The sequence below is a fragment of the Natator depressus genome, chromosome 14 (genome assembly GCF_965152275.1).
Source record: "Natator depressus isolate rNatDep1 chromosome 14, rNatDep2.hap1, whole genome shotgun sequence".
Lineage (NCBI taxonomy): Eukaryota > Metazoa > Chordata > Testudines > Cheloniidae > Natator > Natator depressus.
This window is the reverse complement of record NC_134247.1, coordinates 42,498,602-42,520,599: the sequence shown is the minus strand read 5'-3', so window position 1 is coordinate 42,520,599 and position 21,998 is coordinate 42,498,602. Positions and strand designations below refer to the sequence as shown.

Below are 21,998 nucleotides of genomic sequence, written 5' to 3'. Positions count from 1 at the left end.
CCCCTCCTCTGAGCACGCCCCGCCCTCGCTTCTCCTTTCCCTGCCCCCGCTCCTCCTCCCCCTCCACGGCAGGTGGGAAGCACAGGGGGGGAGGGAAATGGGGGGAGCTGAGCTCAGGTGGCTGGTGGGTGCTGAGCACCCACTATTTTTCCCCTGGGGTGTGGATTTTTCACACCCCTGCATGATGTAGTTATACCAAAGTAAGTATGTAGCGTAGACCAAGCATGAGATTCTACTCCCTGGGTACGTTCTCAGGTGGTCATTAAACCTGAAAAGCCATTTGGCATTTAAAAAGTTGGATAGAGCACAGAGCATGGGCTAGCTGAACAATCAAGTCAATTTAACTTCCTGACTGCAAGGCGAAAGTGAAATTGCCAAGCGCCTACCAGATGGGCAGCCAGGAAGCTGAAAAATTCCATTTTGCTCCTGAAAGACCTCTTTGGTGATCATTTTTTGAGTTTTTTTTTTACTTTTTGTCCAGATTCAGGATGAAAATCTTTTCAAACCCACAAACTTTTTCACCGGAAAAGATTTTCCTGTTTCAGGCAGCTATCCCGGAGAACCAAAAGCCGCTAATGTGTGTGGGAACTAGGAAATGGATACTTCATGGGGTCTCTGTGGTCCACTCTGGTGCAGATCTGCTTGAAGCATTTTCCACTCCAAGGACATTTAAAAGGTGTCTCCCCTGTATGGATCTGCTGATGTCTCATGTGACCAGAGCCCCAACTGAAAGTTCTACCACAGTCAAGGTTTCTTTCTTGTATGGAGTCTCTGATGTGTAATTAGGTTTGAGCTCTGATTGAAGCTTTTCCCACACTCGAGGCATTTATAGGGTCTCTCTCCCGTGTGGGTTCTGTGATGCGTAATAAGATGCGAGCTGCGACTGAAGCTTTTCCCACAGTCCAGGCATTTGTAGGGTCTCTCTCCCGTGTGGATAATCTGGTGTGTAATAAGGTTTGAGTTGTCATTAAACCTTTTCCCACACTCGAGACATTTATAGGGGTTCTCGCCCGTGTGGATTCTCTGATGGGCAAGGAGCCGCGAGAGTTGAAAGAAACTTTTCCCACAGTCAGAGCATTCAAAGGGTTTATCCCCAGTGTGGAGTCTCTGATGTGCAATGAGGGCTGAACTGTCACTAAACTTTTTCCCGCACTCCAGGCATATAAAGGGTTTCTCTCCCGTGTGGGTTCTCTGATGTCTAACCAGGGTTGAGCTCCGATTGAAACTTTTCCCACAGTTGAGGCATTTATGGGGTTTAACTCCCGTGTGGATTCTCCGATGGTTAATAAAGGCTGAGCCATCACTAAACATTTTCCCACACTCCGGGCACTTGTAGGGTCGCTCTCCCGTGTGGACTCTTTGGTGTGTGATAAGCTGGGAGCTCTGAATGAAGCTTTTCCCGCACTCCAGGCATTTATAGGGCTTTTCTCCGGTGTGGAGCCTCTGATGCCTAACGAGGTGCTCCCGCTGATTAAAACTTCTCCCACACTCAAGGCATTTAAAAGGCCTGTCTCCAGTGTGGAGTCTCTGATGTGAAATAAGGTTTGAGCTCCGATTGAAGCTTTTCCCGCACTCGGAGCATGTGTTGTCTCTCACTCCTGCTGGGATTCTCTGCTGGGCTGTGGTTTCCTTGGGGTCTTTGCAAACTCCCCCATGATCAGTGGATTTACCCACTTTCTGCCCTGGATGGGTTCCCAGCTGCGTCTCTGGCCTGTGCCCATTTCCCCAGGCTTTTCGCCGCTCCTGGGTAAAATTCCCTTCAGATCTTTCCAATAACATCCCATGTGGTTCCACTTGCTCAGGACCTTCCTGCTGCAGATTCTCCTCTGTGTTTTCATTCACCCTCCCATCACCTGCTGGGACAGAGAGAGAGAGGATCCAGACAGGAGTCATTCCCAGTGCCAGAGAGAAACAACAGGAGAACAGCGAAGAGGGTTAACAACACAATAACTAGAGGAAAGACGGAGATATTTGATGCTGCCTCCACATCCCAGCCAAACAGCAAGGGGGAAGTAAAGTCAGGGAGGGAACTCCTGCCAGCTGGAAGCCAGGGTGAGCGTGAAGCTGTGAGTGACACCTGCCAGGAGGACGTGACCCCTGCTGGCTACAGCCCTGACCTGGGTGAGAGGAGGCAGAACTGAGGGCTCTTGCTCACAGCACATTTGTGGGAGTCCCCGCTTTTTCCTTCACTCCCCGGGTGGTTTGTGCTCGTTTCATCGATTCCTCACCTGTGCGGGCGCCTCTCGGGCTCTCCCTTTCCTCGCAGGCCTGGAGATCCGGGACCCACGGCTCTTCCCCTCGCTCCAGCTGGGCGATCAGCTCAGGTTTGGGAAGGAGAAATCCTGCTCAGGGGGTGAAATCAGGTGAGATTAGGGCATGTCAGGCATTGGGAGAGGATTTGTCACAAAGAACATCCCCTGATCTTAACCTGACCCCGCGCTGGGCTGGGGGGACAGGGAATCTGAGTGGATGGGAACATGGTCACTGAGCCCCCAAGTCAAAGGCAGGGGATGTGCTCGTCTCTCAGTACGAGTTTCCAGGATCTGCACCCTGGGGAATTTGCTGGTGCACACACAGCTGTGCCTGTCAGCCCCTGCCTATTGCTAAACCTGCGGAGCCCGGCGCCCTGCCCAGGGATGGAGCTCATCCCAGGAAGGGCGGGGGACAGGGATTGTGTGTGTGAGTGAGAATTAATACTGGCAGGTCAAGGCGCTGCTTCTACCCCTTTGAAAGCTGTGGGGATGGGAACGAATTATCATTTCCTTTATCTTGCTAACTCCCCTGTCCCATGGGAGTGGGGTGGAGAGGGACGTCTCTCTCCCAGGGGGCCTGGGGACAGTGGGGCTCATACCCCTGAAATCTAATTGATTGAGAAAGACCAGAAACGGCAACATCACAGATCCCACAGCTTCTAATAGCAGACGGGATGGGAAGCCCTTACCCAGCGAGGTCACCGTCTCGTAGTTCTCCTGCATGACGTCCCTGTAGAGGGCTCTCTGAGCGGGGTCCAGCAGAGCCCCCTGCCCCTGGGTGAAATACACAGCCACCTTCTCGAAGGTCACCGGCCCCTGGAACAACAAGAGTCCCCCACTCAGCACCTGCTGCCCCAGCCACAATCCCACTAGTCACGGCGGAGGAGGACCCATAAAATGGAAGCTGGGGGGCGGGCGGGACAACAGAGTAGCAGGAGCCCACCCCCACCCTGCTCAGAGCAGCCAGGAGGCTGCAGATTGGGGAGAAAGAGAGAGGGCGAAGGACCAATGAAAGAGGGCAGGAGCTTCATGTCCATCACATACCTACTAGCCAGAGGCTGATATGGGAGACAGACCCCCCGAAAAGGGTCCAGGAAGAGAAACCCCAGCAACCCTTCCCCTTTCCTAGGAGCTAGATGTGAGGGACAGGGCATCTGTCCCTGGACCTCCCTGTTGGCTGCCTCTGGCTAGTAGGTTCAGGCTGCAGCCCTGAGAGTCTGGTAAATTTCTCCAGCCTCGCGCAGGTGGGGTTGTTCCCTGTTCTAGAAATGGGGGGTGTTCTACCCTCTCCCAATGGCCCCTGTTCTAAAAATCAAGGCGCAGACCAAACAGTTCCAGCAAGTGAATCCACCCTGGTTCCCACCTGGACGCGTGTATTTTCCGCCCCTTCTTCTAGAGCAAAACCCTGCTGAAAATCCCCGACCTGCACCAAATCTGCTGCTGTCATTTCCCTTCCCTGGTTAATCTTCTGCAGCCCTGTCGGGGAGAGAAGGGTGCTTGGGGAGGTTTCACCAGGGGGCTTTCATCCATTTCACGCTCCAATTCACCCCAGGCTCTTTCCCAACAGACATATTTTCTAGAATCTGTGACGCTGGGAAAACACCAGCTCATTTTATTCCAGCCCCTCCCACCAGCACTAACCCACCCACCCCCCTCCGAGACCGTTTTAAACCCTCTCAGTAACAGAGTCTCTAAGCCAAACTCCAGAAAAGAGCAAAATCAAAGGAGTGGCCCTCCTTCACTGGTGGAACTGGAAACGGTTCCCAGAAGCTTTATTTCGGTTTTCCCCAAGAAGGTTGGTGGCGATTGGATGTCTAACATAGTGAATGCCAGTGAAAATGCAGTAGGATCAGAGGCTAAAATAGGGAAAGAACAAGTTAAAGTTAAAAGAAAAGGAGGACTTGTGGCACCTTAGAGACTAACCAATTTATTTGAGCATAAGCTTTCGTGAGCTACAGCCCACTTCGTCGGTTGCATGAAGTGAGCTGTAGCTCATGAAAGCTTATGCTCAGATAAATTGGTTAGTCTCTAAGGTGCCACAAGTCCTCCTTTTCTTTTTGCGAATACAGACTAACACGGCTGCTACTCTGAAATTAGACAAGTTAGAGGTCTTCAAGTCACCAGGGCCTGATGCAGTGCATCCTAGACTACTCAAGGAGCTGACTGAGGAGATATCTGACCCATTTGCGATTATCTCTGAAAAGTCATGGAGTATGGGAGAGATACCAGAAGACTGGAAAAGGGCAGATATAGTGCCCATCTATAAAAAGGGAAATAAGGACAATCCGGGGAAATACAAACCAGTCAGCTTAACTTGTGTACCCGGAAAGATAATGGAGCAAATAATTAAGCAATCAATTTGCAAACACCTAGAAGATAATGAGGTGATAAGTAACAGTCAGCATGGATTTGTCAAAGACAAATCAGTGTCAGACCAACCTGATAGCTTTCTTTGACAGGGTAACAAGTCTTGTGGATAGTGGGGAAGCGATCGCTTCTCGGCTCCTTGGAGCTAAGATCAAAGTGTAGTTTCCCCAAAGCCCCATCATCTTTAACCTCACCATGGAGCCGTTGCTGTGAGCGATCTCCAATGGCACAGATGGCTTCAACCTCCACGGTGAGAGGGCGAGCATCCTGGCTTATGCGGATGACGTGGTCCTGACCGCGGACGACCCAGAGAACCTCCAACGTATGCTAGATGCCACCAGTCGAGCTGCCGATTGGATGGGGCTCCGCTTCAGTGCAAAGAAGTGCGCAACTCTCTACATTGACGGCAGCAAAAGGGACTTGGCGCAGACGACAGGGTTCCAGATCCAGGGCGAGCCCGTCATCCCCCTGGCAGAGGGGCAGGTGTAGCAGCACCTAGGCACGCCGACGGGTTTCTGTGTCCGGCAGACACCCGAGGACACCATCCAGGAGATCTTGCAGGATGCCGCCAAGATCGATGCCTCCCTGCTAGCACTGTAGCAGAAGATAAATGCCCTGAACACCTTCCTGATCCCCCGCATCTCGTTCGTCCTAAAGGGATCCGCCGTGGCGAAGGTACCTCTCAACAAGGCAGACAAGATCGTCCGGCAGCTGGTGAAGAAGTGGCTGTTCCTTCCCCAGAGAGCCAGCAACGAGCTGGTCTACATCGCCCACAGGCATGGCGGTGCCAATGTCCCCCGCATGGGCGACCTGTGTGACATCGCAGTGATCACCCACGCCTTCCACCTGCTGACGTGTCCCGACGCCATAGTAAGAACATCGCGGCAAACGCCCTCCATGACGCAACAAAGAAGTGGATCGGCAGAGCCCCGACATCGCCACCTTCCTGAACGGCTCCCTGGATGGCGAATTCGGACGGGACGGGCGCGACATCGCTTTATTGTGGTCCCACGCTCGCAATGCCACTCATCGCCTGGGGAAGCGCATCGGCTGCCGCTGGGAGTGGTGCGAGGAGCGCCAGGAGCTGGGAGTCCTGGTGCCGTAGATCAGGTCCGACGACAACAGCATCATCACCCTGAGGGGCATGCTGGAGAGGACCCTGAAGGCAGCCATCCACTCACTGTACATGGAAACCCTCAAGCGTAAACCGGACCAGGATAAAGCCTTCGAACTGACCAGCAAGTGGGACGCCAGCAACCACTTCCTCGCCGGGAGCGGCTTCACCCGTTTCGCCGACTGGTGGTTCATCCACGGCGCCCGGCTCAACTGCGTCCCGCTCAACGGAGCCATCCGCCACGGGAACCGAGACAAGCGTTGCAGGAAGTGCGGCTACTCCAACGAGACCCTGCCCCACGTCCTGTGCAGCTGCAAGCCCCACTCCAGAGCCTGGCAGCTGCCCCACAATGCCATCCAGAACCGCCTGGTGAAAGCCATCGCACCGCGCCTGGGGGAGGTCGCCGTGGACTGCGCCATCCCCGGTACTGACAGCCAGTTGCGACCTGACGTGGTCGTCACCGACGAGGCCCAGAAAAAGATCATCCTCGTCGACGTCACGGTCTCCTTTGAGAACAGGACCCCGGCCTTCTGCGAAGAGCAAGCTCGTAAACTGGAAAAATATGCCCCCCTGGCCGACACCCTGAGAGCGAAGGGCTACGAGGTGCAGATGGAAGCCCTGATCGTCGGAGCCCTGGGCGCTTGGGACCCCTGCCACGAGCGTGTGCTGCGGACCTGTGGGATCGGTCGACGCTACGCACGGCTCATGCGGCGCCTCATGGTCTCGGACACCATCCGATGGTCCAGGGACATCTACATCGAACACATCACCGGCCACCGACAGCACCAGGAGGTGGGAGCCGGTACGACATCGTGCATCGACTATGGGAAAGGGACTGAGAGACTTTTTCCATTGGACCATATGAACTGGAACCATAAACTCACTGAACATTAAATCCCACCAAATGAGGGTAGATCCATCCTCACCATGGTATCCACTCATTATACTCCACACTTGAACATAGCCATTATATGAATAATATACCCCATATCTCAATGTCTATACTTTGACCTGTTAATCTTTTACCCCCAATCGGGGAGATTGCAGATTATGTATTCCTTATGCCACCCGTTCCTAAACCGAATTTCGCACCCCTTGATAACCTGTACCTTATTCCCTGATAACCAGAAACTTCTATGCTTAAACTCTGTACTGTTTTCTTTTTACTTCAACATCATCTTAATAAAGCTTTTGATACTATCGTGCATGACCTTCTCGTAAACAAACTAGGGAAATGCAACCTAGATGGAGCTACTATAAGGTGGGTGCAAAACTGGTTGAAAAACCATTCCCAGAGAGTAGTGATCAGTGGTTCACAGTCATGCTGGAAGGGCATATTGAGTGGGGGCCCGCAGGGATCAGTTCTGGGTCCAGTTCTGTTCAATATCTTCATCAATGATTTAGATAATGGCATAGAGAGTACACTTATAAAGTCTGCGGACGATACCAAGCTGGGAGGGGTGGCAAGTGCCTTGGAGGATAGGGTTATAATTCAAAATGATCTGGACAAACTGGAGAAATGGTCTGAAGTAAATAGGATGAAAATCAATAAGGACAAATGCAAAGTACTCCACTTAGGAAGGAACAATCAGTTACACACATACAGAATGGGAAATGACTGCCTAGGAAGGAGTACTGTGGAAAGGAATCTGGGGATCATAGTGGATCACAAGCTAAATATGAGTCAACGGTGTAACAATATTGCAAAAAAAGCAAACATCGTTCTGGGATGTATTAGCGGGAGTATTGTAAGCAAGACATGAGAAGTCATTCTTCCGCTGTACTCTGCACTGATAAGACCTGAACTGGAGTATCGTGTCCAGTTCTGGGCACCGTATTTCAGGAAGGATGTGGACAAATTGGAGAAAATCCAGAGAAGAGCAACAGAAATGATGAAAGGTCTAGAAAACACAATCTGTGAGGGAGGATTGAAAAAAAATGGGTTTGTTTAGTCTGGAAAAGAGAAGACTGAGAATCATAGAATAACAACAGAGTTGGAAGGGACCTCTGGAGGCCATCTAGTCCAACCCCCTGCCCAGAGCAGGACCAGTCCCAACTAAATCATCCCAGGGGACTTGAGAGGGGACTTGATAACAGTTTTCAAGTACATAAAAGGTTGTTACAAGGAGAAATGAGAAAAAATATTCTTCTTAACCTCTTAGGATAGGCCAAGAAGCAATGGGTTTAAATTGCAGCAAAGGAAGTTTAGCTTGGACATTAGGAAAATCTTCCTGTCAGGGTGTTTAAGCACTGGAATAAATTGCCCAGGGAGGTTGTGGAATCTCTGACACTGGAGATTTTTAAGAGCAGGTTAGGCAAACGCCTGTCAGGGATGGTCTAGATAATACTTAGTCCTGCCATCAGTGCAGGGGACTGGACTAGATGACCTCTCGAGGTCCTTTCCAGTCCTTGTATTCGATGATAAGGGCAACGAAGATGATCAAGGGTGTGGAATGGCTTCCATATGATGAAAGACTAAAAAGATTAGGGCTGCTCACCTTAGAAAAGAGACGACTAAGGGGGATCTGACAGAGGTCTATAAAGCCATGAATGGTGTGGAGAAAGTGAATAGAAGAGTGTTATTAACCCTTCCCCATGGTGCAAAAACCAGGGGTTACTCAATGAAACTGATAGGCAGCAGGTTTAATGCAAACAAGAAGAAGTACTTGTTCACACAATGCACAATTAACCTGTGGAACTCCTTGCCAGAAGATGTTGTGAAGGCAAAGACTATACTAGGATTCAAAAAAGAACTGGAAAAGTTCATAGAGGATAGGTCCACCAATGGCTAGTAGCCAAGATGGTTAAAGATGCAACCCCATGCTCGAGGGAACACTAAACCTGTGGCTGCCAGAAGCCAGGAGGGGAAGATGGGGTGGGTTCTCATGCCCTCTGAAGCTCTGGTACTGGCCATTGCCAGAGACAGGATATCGGGCTAGATGGACCATTGCTCTGCCCCAGTTTACCCAGTCATTAGAGAAGAAAAATTGGTGACTTTTGAGAAGATTTTATATCAGGGTTCAATAAATGAGACAGGAAACTTGGAAAAGACTGGTATCACCTGGCTAGTTAGCCAGGATAAAACAAAAGCTGAGGTGGTTTTACATCACCAGTGGATAGTTTGAGGGAAACGGGAGGAGAGCGTGCCGGGGAGGGCAGGGAAGAGTGTGTTTGGTGGGGAATAGTTAATAATTTAGAAAAACCTCACCCCATTAGTGTCCCTGGGACAAACTGTGGGTCCCCTGGAATTCCACAGAGATGGGGAGATTTCCTTAGTATCAAAGTGCTGAAGGGGACACATTATAGATGAGAGGGCTAAAAGCACAGAATGAGGACCGGATGACACGCGGTCCTGTGTTCATGAAGGGTGCAGCGTGTGAGTCTGTCATTAGCGATTGGATCCTGATGCCCACACATAAGGGGGTGGAATTAACGCGGCCTGACTGTGAGCACTGAACTTGACAGCCTTTCACAAGTAATATTGAGATAACCCTTACTTGACTTTTTTGACTTGAGCTGGTGGGCCTTTCCCCTTTGCGGTTTGCTTGTCTGTCACTTTGACTGGCGTTTGCTGACTCTGAAGGAGTCCAGATTGGTACTCCAATAAGCACTGCCTGTAAATACAAATTTGTCAGGCCAGATCCTCCCGCTGGCAGACGTATGCCATTGTGCCACACTGGAGTGGACGGGAGCAGATCCCCAGCGGATGGGAATCCGGCCATAGCTCCATCGACTTCATTTACACCAGCTGAGCCTCTGATCGGTGGGTTGGGTGTGTGTGTGTGGAACACACGCGTTGCACACGGATTCCCCAGTTGCTAGTACAGATGGGCAAATTCAGTTGTGCAAAATGACACCATCAGAAAAGTACAAAAACCCCAGGGATATAACAACCGGCTGGGCTGATGACTCCAACTAAACTCCTCAGGGAAGGGAACAAGGGGCTGAGATAGTGTAACTGGAGAATGAGTGTAACCGCTCACCCCCTTACCTTCCCTCCAAGCGGTGCCCTCACTGAGACCAGGGGCGGGTGGTCTTCCCTTTATGGGGTGTCCTGGCCAGGCTGGGGGTCTCTGCACGGGGAGAGTCTCCTGGGGGAGCAGCGGGAATGTTACTCCTTTGCAAGCCACCTCTCCCAGGTGCCGCCAGGGCTCTGGGGTCCCCAGCCGCCGCCCCCGCTAAGCTGGGGCTCTTGCAAAAGGGACAGCGCCGGGAACCTGAAATCCATTCACACGGCCCGTGCAATTCACTTCCTGCTGCCAGGGCTGCATGACCCCAGCCATGGCTCCATCCCCAGCTCCTCCTGGGTCCTAGCGATAAACCCCCCACGCTGCAGCCACCTGGCTCCAGGCTCCCACCTCTGGGGAGGGTTTCAGGTCCCTTAGACATGGGCAGCCTCTCCCAGTATTCAGGCAAGTTCGAGCCCCCAAGCCTCCGTGTCCATGGGGGATGGCAGGGGGAGACTGCAAGATCCCCAGTGAAAAGGGGGATTTTTTTTAGCGAGACTTGTGATTGTTCCAGAGGCTCCCCAAAATCGAAGGGGACAGAGGGGTGCTGGGCTGCTCGGAGCCAGGAGCTGCGGGGGTGGGGGGTGCATTTTCCAGGGACATGGACTTTGTGGCGGGGGCCTGGAGGGGATTTCATCAGCTGTTGTCTGCAGAGGGCTCTGTTCCTGCCCAGAGGAGGGAACCCGGAGCCTGGACTCACCAGCTGCTGCTCCCCCAAGGTGTGGAGCGAACCCTCCTGAAATCTCCCTCTGTGCCCAGCCCAGGTGGGATTTTTCTCTGGTGGCTGGAACTAGCCCCCCCTGGGGCAGCCCTGGGCTCTGCTGAGATTTAACTCCTGTTCAGAGCCAAATACGCAAACCCATGGGAGTTAGGTGCCTAAATACACCTGAACATCTGGCCCTAGGTGCCTAAATCCCAGATTCAGACATTAGTGTGATCCAAAAACCCCACAGGCACCTAAAATCACTGGGTGCCTAAATTTTCACTATAAAGGCATAGGGGCTGGAACTAGGGGGGATGCCGCCCCTCCCCACTCCCGGCTTGACGTGGATTAATTCCATTATACACAGGATTTACAGTTTGTACAGCACCCCAACTGTACCGGCCAGGGAGACTAGCCCCCAGCCCCTCCCCCGCAGAACCCCCTCCCACAGCCTCAGCTCCCCGTGCCCCCAGAGCTCTGGGCAGCGGGGCTGCGAGCTCCTGCCGGGCCACGCGGCGGGGTGGGTGGCTCCGGCCAGGTGGCGCGACTGCCAGTCCTGCTCCTCTGAGCAGCATGGTAAGGGGGAGGGGAGTGGGGGGGTTGAATAAGGGGCAGGGGGTTCCAGGGGGCAGTCAGAGGACAGGGAGCAGGGGGTGGTTGGGTGGGGCAGAGGTTCGGGGCGGAGGGGGTGTTCAGGGAATGGGGAATAGTGGGCGGTTGGATAGGCATGGGAGTCCCAGGGGGGCTGTCAGGGGGCGGGGGTGTGGATAGGGGTCGGGGCAGTCAGGGGACGAGCAGGGTGTTGGATAGGGAATGGGGTTCCGGGGGGGTTGTTAGGGGCAGGGGATCCTGGGAGGGGGCAGTCAGAGGACAAGGAGTGGGGGGGGGGGGTTGGATGGGTCAGGGGTTTTGAGGGGGGCTGTCCGGGGGCAGGAGGTGGGAGGGGGTGGATAGGGGGCGGGGGCCAGGCTGTTTGGGGAGGCACAGCCTTCCCTACCCGGCCCGCCATACAGTTTCAGAACCCCAATATGGCCCTTGGGCCAAAAAGTTTGCCCACCCCTGGTCTACGTAGACAGGCGCGAGCTGTCTCGAGTGGTGTGTATCCACCGTGCCTCCTGCAATGGGCCTTGGCTGGGCGGCGTCTTTCCATGCTTCAGGAATAAAATCAACCACAAGACTCATCCTAATCCCATTCCAATGAATAGTCAGAGTATAGAATGAATGGGGAGCTGGGGGGTGTGGATCAGCGTTCACGTCGCCGTACCTGACCCCAGGCCAGGAAAGTGAATGATCCAACCAGCGGACCAAATTCGGGGGTGAATCCCGGTCACGTGCCGCCTGAGGCCGGTTGCGCCTAGGCTAAGAAGAATGAGGAACAGGTCTAAAATCAACGCCCAGAGAGGCCCACAAACACGGAAACCGAAGGCGCCGATCCTGTATACACTGACGCTGATCTGCTTCGCTTGACTGCTGCCAGTGACCCCGCAGATTTCAAAGTAAAATGTTCATGATGATAGAGGCAGGCGGGTGGGTAAATTTGTAGGGGCAGGAGCCCACCTCTGAGATATGAGTCCCTTTCAGCCTATTTGTCTTAATTTTATAATGGAAGGCCGTGCGCTTAGCCTGGGCGATCCCCATCGAATCTGGGGCCTTTCTGTCCAAATGGATGAGCCCCCACTGGCTAAGCTATATGACCAACACCCAAGGCTACCGCAGGATCCTCAATCCCTATTGCTGACACATTCACTACGCGAGGGGAGTAAGTGCCATATGGAGCAGGTGCAGGTTACGCCGGGTGACCCCTTTGTCGACCTTTGCCCTTCTGGGCTGGGCTCTGGCATAGCTCCTGAGCTCTCCCCAACTCACCCCTTGATGCTGAGCCTTACTGGCACCAAGGATCATCCGGACCCAGTGTTTTAGAACAGGGGTTTTCCAACTTTTTGCTGGTGACCCAGTTGAAGAAAATTGTTGATGCCCGCAACCCAGGGGAGCTGGGGATGAGGGGGTTGGGCTGTGGGAGGGGCTCAGGGCTGGGGCAGAGGGTTGGGGCACAGGCTTACCTCGGGTGGCTCCTGGTCAGTGGTGCAGCGGCATTGCTAAGGCAGGCTTCCTGCCTGTCCAGGCACAGCAGACCATGCTGTACCCTGCAAGTGGCCAGCAGCAGGTCCGGCTCCTAGGCAGAGGTACTCAAGTGGGTCTGCGCGGCCCTCGCCCACAGGCCCCATCCTCCCCCAGCTCCCATTGGCTGGGAACCGGGCAATGGGAGTGCTTGGGTTGGGGGCAGTGCACAGAGCCCCGTGGCCCCCCTGCCTAGGAGCCGGACCTGCTGCTGGCCACTTCCGGGGCGCAGCGCGGTGTCGGAACAGGTAGGGACTAGCCTGCCTTAGCTGGGCAGCGCTGTTGATGGGACTTTTAATGGCCCAGTCTGTGGTGCTGACCAGAGCTGCCGTGACCCAGTGCCTTACATGCCGCAACCCAGTGTTGGGTCATGACCCACAGTTTGAAAACCACTGTTTTAGAAAGCCCAGTTCGCTGCTCGACAGCTTTGAGAAAGACCTGGTTTTACAAAAATATATGTTTCCTATGGAGCACTGGGATAATTCTAGCAGGGACCTTTGCTCTCTGGGAGTTCAGAAGAACTGACAGAGCAGAACCATAAGGGAAGAAAGTTGGGGACCTTCCCCTCCAGTGACATGTGATAGGGTCCTGAAAACAGAAGTGGCAACACCCGTGATGTCTCCTACAAATAGCTCCCTGTCCCCTTATCATTCCTCCCCATGGCTACTCCATCAGGCTTCAGAAACTGATTGATTTGCCTTCTGCAGAAGGCAGGTGGCTGGGAAATAAAAACCAGAGGGGATTTCCCTATAGACAAGGGATTTTCCCCGCAGAAGAGTCTGAAGGCTGGGAGAGCCGGCATCAGCACTCTCTGGTGCTTGGCCTGGGGGGGAAATAGCATCTCAAAGAGGCCTCCAGATAGCCGCGGAATCTGTTAAAGGCCATTTGGACTCATTAGTCAAGGCAAAAACACGGGGAGTTTGAGAAACTAAATTCCACTTTGTCATTTCAAAGCAAGAAATAAAAGGTAACCCACCACCCCGTCTGCCCGCAATCCAGTTCAGCATGATGCAGTCCAGCCCCAGCCCCGCACATGGCTGTTCCCGGCTCCTGCAGGCCTCAGTGACAGAGCCATACATTACAAGCTGGGAGAAAAGCACAGAGATCCCATGAGAGATGCTGAGATCCTGCCGTAAAAGCAAATGCCGTGAAAGTGGGAACCCAGGGAGCTCAGATTAATGGGATGCAGAGGACGGGGTGAATTTACGGCAGTGTCGGCATCTCCAAGCCAAGCTGAGGCGTTTATCCCTTTGGGAACGTCCCTGGTGAGTCAGGAAGGAAAGATGCTGTCATCCTCATACAAGACACTGTGGTAAATGGGGAGGGGTGAGCCGCTGGGCTCCTTATTGCCTTCTGGCCTCGGTTATGGGAGTCAGCTTGGCTTCAATTTAAGGCTGGCCAGGTCTGTGGACTTCCCTGGCTCCCATCTCAGATCCGCCCAGCTTTGGCCTCTTCAGAGAACGGCCCCCTCCCTATTGCTCTGCTGGTGGCATCGTTCGCAATCCTTTAGAATTCAGGGACAACTTCCCCCAGCACTCGCAGGACAATTCCGGTCTCTCTGGCCCCAGTGCAGCGAGTTCACAGTTCTCAGCCTCAGCTGTCTGGCTCTCAAGAGCAAACCCAGCAGTTCCCCAAGTTCTGTTCCCCTCCATCTCCCATCTTCTCCCCTCTTGTCTGTATCTCATGTCACTGCAGGGGTCAGGCAGCAACTTCTTTCCCCAGATCAATCTTTGCTTTTCAGACTGAGACTCTCGCACCCAACCATCCGTGTCCATGCCCAGTGTTATTTATAATAATCATTGTTCAAATGACACCTAAATCTCATGGCCAAAAGTGTGGACATGGTAAAACTAAAACAAAAATAAAGCACTATTAAGGCAAATGATCGTTTGTCTTACAAAGTCTCCAGTATAAATCTGAGCTCATGTCAAACAAAATGAATATCCAAGTATAGATTTACAAATTATATGGCTGTCTAGTCAGATATCCCTCATACACAGCCCGTAGGACTTCCTAAATTAATTCCTCTGTAAACTAGAGCTTTTTGGGGTTGGGTAGGGGGAATCCAATCTTGATTTTTAAAATTGCCAATGATGGGGAATCCACCACAGTCCTTGGTAAATTGTTCCAGTGTTTTAACTCCCCTCACTGTTAAAATATGGGGCAATTTTTCTATTCTAAATTTGTCTAACTTCAATTTCCACCCACTGGATCTTGTTAGATCTTTGTCTGCTAGATTGAAGAGCCCCATATTATCAACTTTCTGCTACTCTAGGGTATGACCAACTTAATTTCCTCTTTGATAACCAGAAAGAGAACTCCTTGAGTCTTTCAATATAAGGCATGTTTCCCAGTCATTTAATTATTCTTGGGTCTTTTCTCTGACCCCTCTCCAATTTATCAACATCCTTCTTGAATTGTGGACCCCAGAACTGGATAGAGTATTCCAGCAGCGGTCACACCAGTGCCAAACAGAGTGGCCATATAACTTGCCTACTCGTACTTGCTAGACTGGTTTATTTACCCAAGGATCTCATTAGCCTTTTTCGCTACTACATAGCACAGGGAGCTCATAGAATCATTCACTGGGAGGGACCTTGAGAGGTCATCTCGCCCAGTGCCCCACACTCACGGCAGGACCAAGCGTTACCTAAGCCATCCCTGGATCATCATGTTCAGCTGATTATCCATCACAACCCCAAAATCGTTTTCAGAGTCACGGCTTCCCAGGATAGAGTGTCTCACCCTGTGAGTATGGCCCACGTTCTTTTTTCCGAGATGGTATTACATTGACATTGAGCCTTATTGAAACGCATGTCGTTTACTTGCATCCAGTCGACCAAGTGATCTAGATCGCTCTGTATCAGTGGCCTGTCCCCTTCATTATTTCCCACTTCCCTGAGAGTTGTGTCGTCAGCAAACTTTATCTGTTTATGTTTCCTTCCAGGTCTTTAATAAAAACGTTAAAGAGCATAGGGCCAGGAACCGATCCCGGCCAGACTACATTCTAGGCCCAGCTCTACCCTGCTCAGCATCACAACTCCCTGACTTTGAGGCACCCTGGCAAATTCCTGGAACAACCATGGCATTCATAGAACTGACTTAAGCATGATGAATGGGGCAAGAGAGGTGCCCAAGAATGCGAGCCATGCTCCAAGGGGAGCAGCCTAAGCTAGCCAATGGGAGGTGCTGATGAGAGGGGTGTGTCCCGTCCGATAGAGACAAGGGCCTATCTCTGCTCACGATCCACAGTCTGGGTGTAACCCCTCTCCTGCAGACTCGTGGCTTAGGCTTGTGAGATTGTGTTAGACACCTGTCTCTCTCCACACATAATGGCCTGAGGAGGAGGAGGTGGTGCGACCCAGCTATTAGCTCAGTGGTAAGAGCACTTACCTGGGATGTGGGAGACCCCGGTTGGATTTCCCCTCTCTGCCTGAGGGAGAGAGAGGATTTGAACAGGGTTCTCCCACAGGAGAGTGATCACCAACCCATGGGATATCCTGATGTGGGGCTTCCTTAGTCTCTCCTGTTGAAAGACTGGGCCTCGCAGGTCCCTGACCCATAGGCGCCAACTCCGTGGGTGCTCCCGCAAAATTAGTGGATGCTAAGCCAAGCTTCCCCCCCCCACCACCCCGCCCCCGCTGCACTGCCTCTCGCCTGCTGACAGCTCCACCGACCAACTCCTCCCCTCCCTCCAAGCACCTCCCGCCCACTGTGGATCAACTGTTTCGGGGCATGCACTCGGAGGGAGGGGGAGGAGAAGGGTCAGGGCACTCTTGGGGGAGGGGGCGGGACAGGGGTGGGAAAAGACGGGGTGGAGGTTGGGCTGGGGGAAGGGGTGGAGTGGGGGTGGAGGATTGAGGGAAGGGGTGGAGTGGGAGCAGGGCTGGGGCAGGGCCTGGGGCGGGGGTTGAGCACCCCCTTGGGTAGAGAGGAAGTTGGCCCCTATGCCCTGGCCAACAGGTTACGGAGTCATTCCCTCTCACTCTATCCATTCATATTTTAGGAAAGGTACTAACCCCCCCCAACAAAACAACAACCCACAGCAACATGAGAATAACAGGGGATGAGACAATCTGTCCCCAGAGGGGGGAAGTAAATGAGGGTAAAACTCAGTTTGCTAATGAATGGAGCAGTGTAACTGATATGCTCACAATTGGCTGCTGCTGGGTCCTCACCCCAGACACGGGCAGCTGGATACTTGGGGGCCAAACACCCCTGATGTGTGCAGGAAATAGGAAATGTCTGGTCTTTTGACAATGCCCTGGTAGAATTTCTCTCCTGTGTGCAGGAGTCTCTGATGTCCAGTATGGTGTGAGCTCCGCGATGACAGAGGTCTCTTCCCTGTGTGGATTTGCTGGTGCCTCAGACTACCTGTGCCCTGAAAGATCCTTCCCCCACATTCAAGGTTTTTCTCCCCTGTGGAGTCTCTGATGTCGAGTATGGGTGGAGCTCTGACTGAAGCTTTTCCCACAGACCTGGCACATATAGGGTTTTTCGCCAGTGTGGATTCTCCTATGTTTAATGAGGGTCGAGCTGTCGCTAAACCTTTTCCCACAGTCCGAGCACTTATAGGGTCTCTCTCCCGTGTGGGTTCTCTGATGTGAAAAAAGATCTGAGCTCTGACAGAATCTTTTCCCGCAATCAAGGCATTTAAAAGGGCGTTCGCCTGTGTGGATTCTCTGGTGTGTAATAAGGTTTGAGCTCCGACTGAAACTTTTCCCGCAGTCCGCACATTTATAAGGATTCTCTCCAGTGTGACTTCTCTGGTGTATAACCAGTTGTGAGCGCCAATCAAAACTTTTCCCACAATCCAGGCATTTATAGGGTCTCTCTCCTGTGTGGACTCTCTGATGCGTAATAAGATCTGAGTACTGGTCGAAACTTTTCCCACACTCTGGGCATTGATAGGATTTATCTCCCATGTGGGTTCTCTTGTGTCGCATAAGGTGCGAACTCCTATTGAATCTTTTCCCACAGTCAGAGCATTTATACGGTCTCTCTCCCGTATGGATTCGCTGGTGTGAAATAAGGTTGGAGCTCTGATTGAAGCTTTTCCAACAGATGAGGCATTTGTAAGGTTTCTCTCCTGAATGGATTCTCTGATGGATAATAAGCTGTGTTCTCCGATCAAAACTTTCCCCACAGTAGGGGCATTTGTAGGGTCTGTCTCCCGTGTGGCTTCTCTGATGGGAAATAAGATCCGAGCTCTGAATGAAGCTTTTCCCGCACTCAACGCATTTATAGGGTTTCTCTCCCGTGTGCGTTCTCTCATGTCTGTTGAGTTGTGAGCTCTGAATGAAGCTTTTCTCACAGATGAGGCATTTATAAGGCTTCTCTCCTGTGTGGATTCTTCTGTGTGAAATAAGGTTTGAGCTCTGATTGAAGCTTTTCCCACACACCAGGCATTTATAGGGTTTCTCGCCTGTGTGGATTCTTCTATGGGAAATAAGGTGAGAGTGCCGACTGAAGCTTTTCCCACACTCAGCACACGTGTTTTTTTCTCTTTGCCATGTTGCTTCTCCGCTGGGCTGTTGTTTCGCTGAGTTCCTTGCATCCTCCGCCACATTAAACCTACCCACTTCTTTCTCTGGCTGGTTTTCCAGCTGCCTCTCTGATCTGCACTGATTTCCACAGGCTTTCCCGCACTCACAGCTCTGGCCAAAATTCCCTTTGGATCTTTCCAGTAATGTCCCATGTGCTTCCCCTTGCTCAGGACCTTCCTGCAGTGAATTATCCTCCGTGTTTTCACTCACTATCCCATCGGCTGCTGGAATAAAGAGAGAGAATCCAGACAGGCATCGTCCCCTGTGCTGGGGAGAAGGCAGAGACGGGGAACAGCAAAAAGGGGAAACACGACACAGTAACTGGTGGGGAGATTGAGAAAGAGAAAATTTTACTGACCCATCTTTAATTTTTCCTTCTCCGAAGCGGATCCCTGGTGCTCCATGATCCCTTACAACTGGGTTGTCCCCTCATCGGACAGGTACCAGCAGACTGGCAGGGCGGGCCATGCCGCTCTGCTGACTCATGGAGGGAAAGCCAAGGGAAAGAGTGGGAAAAGAGTGCAAAAATGGGCAAGCAAGACCGTGGCGCTCAAACCCACCTCCGGCTACCAGGGACAGTGTCTGAATGTGCCAGGAGGAGGTGCAGAGGGAGAAGGACAAAGCCCACTCCACCCTCCGCCCCGCTGGTAACATGGGGCAGGGAGCGCGCAGCAGCCCTGGGCTAGGCTCAGGGCAGGGAGGGCACTGGGCCAAGGAGACACATGTGGGGAGGTACAAGTTGTCTATGGCCATCAGGCTAACAAGGGCGGAGAAGACAATTTAATGATCACGCCAGGGGACTCAATCTGCACCCAAGGGAGACTTCCTGGCTCTTGAGGTGGAGAAGTGGAGTAAGTGGAACAGGGGCAGGAAGAGACAGAGCAAAGTCCGGGGTATGCTCTGTCTCTTTGGAGGCAGAGATCGTAATAATTTCTCTGAGTGTGCAGTGAGAGGGTCTGGAGGCAGCCAGGACAGGGCTCTGGGGAACTTGGGAACTGGGCTGCACCAGTTGTTACCTGAAACCAAGGTTTAGACTCAAGGAGTTTGCTGGTGAAGCAGACAGATCGGTGCCGCAAAGAGCTGCCATACGCACCTCAATCACCAGCAAAGCTCACCCTTGTTCAGCCTAAGGGGTAACGCACCGTCTTACAGTTCAGGGTGTCCTGAGCAGAACGGCACAGGTCCATTCAAATCCAGTCAAACCAGAGAAGAACCTGAGCAGGAGCCAAAGTGGGCACATCCCAGATCCCACCGCTTCTAATAACCCAAGGGGACAGGAATCCCTTACCCAGCAAGGTCACGGTCTCACAATTCTGCATGACGTCCCTGACCAGGGTCCAGCAGAGCCCCCTGCCCCTGGGTGAAATACACAGCCACCTCCACGAAGGTCACCATCTGAAACAACAAGAGTCCCCCACTCAGCACCTGCTGCCCCAGCCACAATCCCATGAATCGGGGGGTGGGTGGGGGTGGGAGGGGGGCGGGGAGAGAATAAAATGGAAGCCCTGGGGAGGGACAAAGGGGTGGAATCCCCCACATGACCCACCCTGCTCAGAGCAGCCAGGAAATTCCAGGTGTGGGGAGAAAGAGAGAGCTCCTTGTCCCTCCCCCGTGGACAGAGATGGGCTGGGTCCTTCCCACTTATCACACAACTAGTAGCCAGAGGTTGATAAGGGAGCTGGAGACCTCGAGCAGGGTCCTGGGACAGGAACCCCAACATCCTTCCCATTCCCAGCAGCCAGATGTGAGGAGATGGGACATCTTCACTGGTGGTGTCCCCTTCATATTCCAGAGCAGTCTCTGTCTAGTATGTTCAGGCTCTGGCCCTAGGGCTATGTTATTTCTTTCCCAGCCCTGTCCATGGGTTTGTTCCTTTTCTAGAAATGGAGAAATTTCCACCTGCTCCCAATAAACTTGTGCTGAGAATCGTGCTGCAGAATGAACGCACGTCCCGACAGCGCTGGCATATCCTTTACCCTGTGTATTTCCTACCCCTTCCCCATCTAGCACAAGGCCACCCAGCAAAGCCCCTACCTGAGACAGCTCCACCACAGCTGTTTCCTTTCCCCATGCCCCGGGAGGACGTGGTGTAATCATTGGGATCTCACAGGCCTACCTCGTTTGTGAGCTCGATGGTTGGAAATGTGGTGAAAGTTCATAAGACGTTACCATCACCTATAACGATACACACTGATCGGTAGGGCCCTGCCAAATTCGCGGCCATGAAAAACACGTCACGGACCGTGAAATCTGGTCTCCCTCCATGAAATCTGGTCTTTTGTGTGCTTTTACCCTGCACGGCACAGATTTCATGGGGGGAGACCAGCGTTTCCCAAACTGGGGCTCCTGACACAAAAGGGAGTTGCAGGGAGGGTCGAAAAGTTTTTTTTTTGGGGGGGGGGGTCACGGTATTACGACCCTTACTTCTGGATGGCTATATCAGACCATGCCATCCTTACTTCTCTGCTGCTGCCAGCCGGAGAGTAGTGACTGCTGACTGCAGAAGTAAGGGTGGCAATACCATCCCAGGCCATCCTTACTTCTGCCCGGCTGCTGGCGGTGGCTCTGCCTTCAGAGCTGGGCTCCCAACCAGCCACCCCCGCTCTCCAGCTGCCCGGCTCTGAAGGCAGAGCCACCGCCAGCATCAGCGCAGAAGTAAGGGTAACAGCACCGCAAACCCCTACAATAACCTTGCGACCCCCTTCCCCCCCCCCACAAAACTCCTTTTTGGGTCAGACCTCTACAATTACAACACCCGCGAAATTTCAGATTTAAATAGCTGAAATCATGAAATTTACCATTTTAAAAACCATAGAGTCATAGAATAACAGAGTTGGAAGGGACCTCTGGAGGCCATCTAGTCCAACCCCCTGCCCAGAGCAGGGCCCCCTGCCCAGCGCAGGAAAATCCTATGACTGGGAAATTGACCAGAATGAACCGTGAATTTGGTAGGGCCCTATGGATAGACTAGGATGACCAGACAGCAAATGTGAAAAATCAGGACGGGGGTGGGGGTAAATAGGAGCCTATATAAGAAAAAGACCCAAAAATCGGGACTGTCCCTATAAAATCGGGACATCTGGTCACCCTAGGATAGACAAAGGTTTGAAAGGAGATAGAGAAAACTGGACGAATCCAAACAGAAAGTCTACGGATACCGCCCAAGGACTGTGTTAAACTCTAACTGGCAGACAAGAGGACAACAGAACTGGAAATTAATGGCTCAAGATTGGCTTGTTGGAATTTAGGACTGATCGGCGAAGGAAATAACCAGGGGAGGGTCTATTTGGCGGATCAGGCTTTGGAGTCCTTAAAGAGAGGCACCTTGAGGAATAAATGGGCAGGTAGGTGGAACAGATTCCTGGGAGAGCCCCTGGGGGAAAGCCCAAGAAAGATCTGGGTCTCCCGAGAACTATAATAATGGGGACATCCAGAACAACAGGCCGGGGACAACGCCTGCCCCACACCCCTGCACCAGTGAGACCCCAGCCTGCTACACATGAGCTCCTGCCCTGTTTCCCCTCCTGGGCTGCTTTCCAAGCCCAGGGGCTGAGATCTGAGGCTCCAGGGGTGGCTGGTGCAGAGGCACGTTACCAGAGTGTACAGGAGGTCTCTCTCCATCAGGCTCCGGGGTGTCGGCAGAGCCCCAGGCTGGTTCCAGCCACGGGAGAAAGTCCCCGCCCGGGCTGGGCACAGAGGGGGCTTGGATGAGTCTCTCTCCCGGCACGGAGACCCTGCAGCTGCTCAGTCGGGGAGTGGGAGGCAGCGGCTCCCGACCCAGGAAGATAAACAGAGACAAAGCCAGCGCAGCCCCACCTCTTAGCAAGAACCAGTGTCCTCTGGGTACAGCCGCTAATGCACCGTGGTCCTGGCCCCTCTCCATCCCTTCCC

The 21,998-nt window shown here is 52.8% G+C and overlaps 1 protein-coding gene across 1 annotated transcript; it reads right to left on the bottom strand.

Annotated features, from left to right (window-relative positions):
• On the bottom strand, positions 1-21,714 carry LOC141998590 (uncharacterized). Its single transcript, XM_074971462.1, is given in 6 exon segments — positions 1-747; positions 749-1,586; positions 16,967-18,331; positions 18,466-18,584; positions 19,396-19,502; positions 21,702-21,714. Coding segments are annotated over 4 exon segments (2,424 nt in total). The 5' UTR covers positions 18,512-18,584; positions 19,396-19,502; positions 21,702-21,714; the 3' UTR covers positions 1-572.
• Positions 21,715-21,998: the final 284 nt, after the last annotated feature.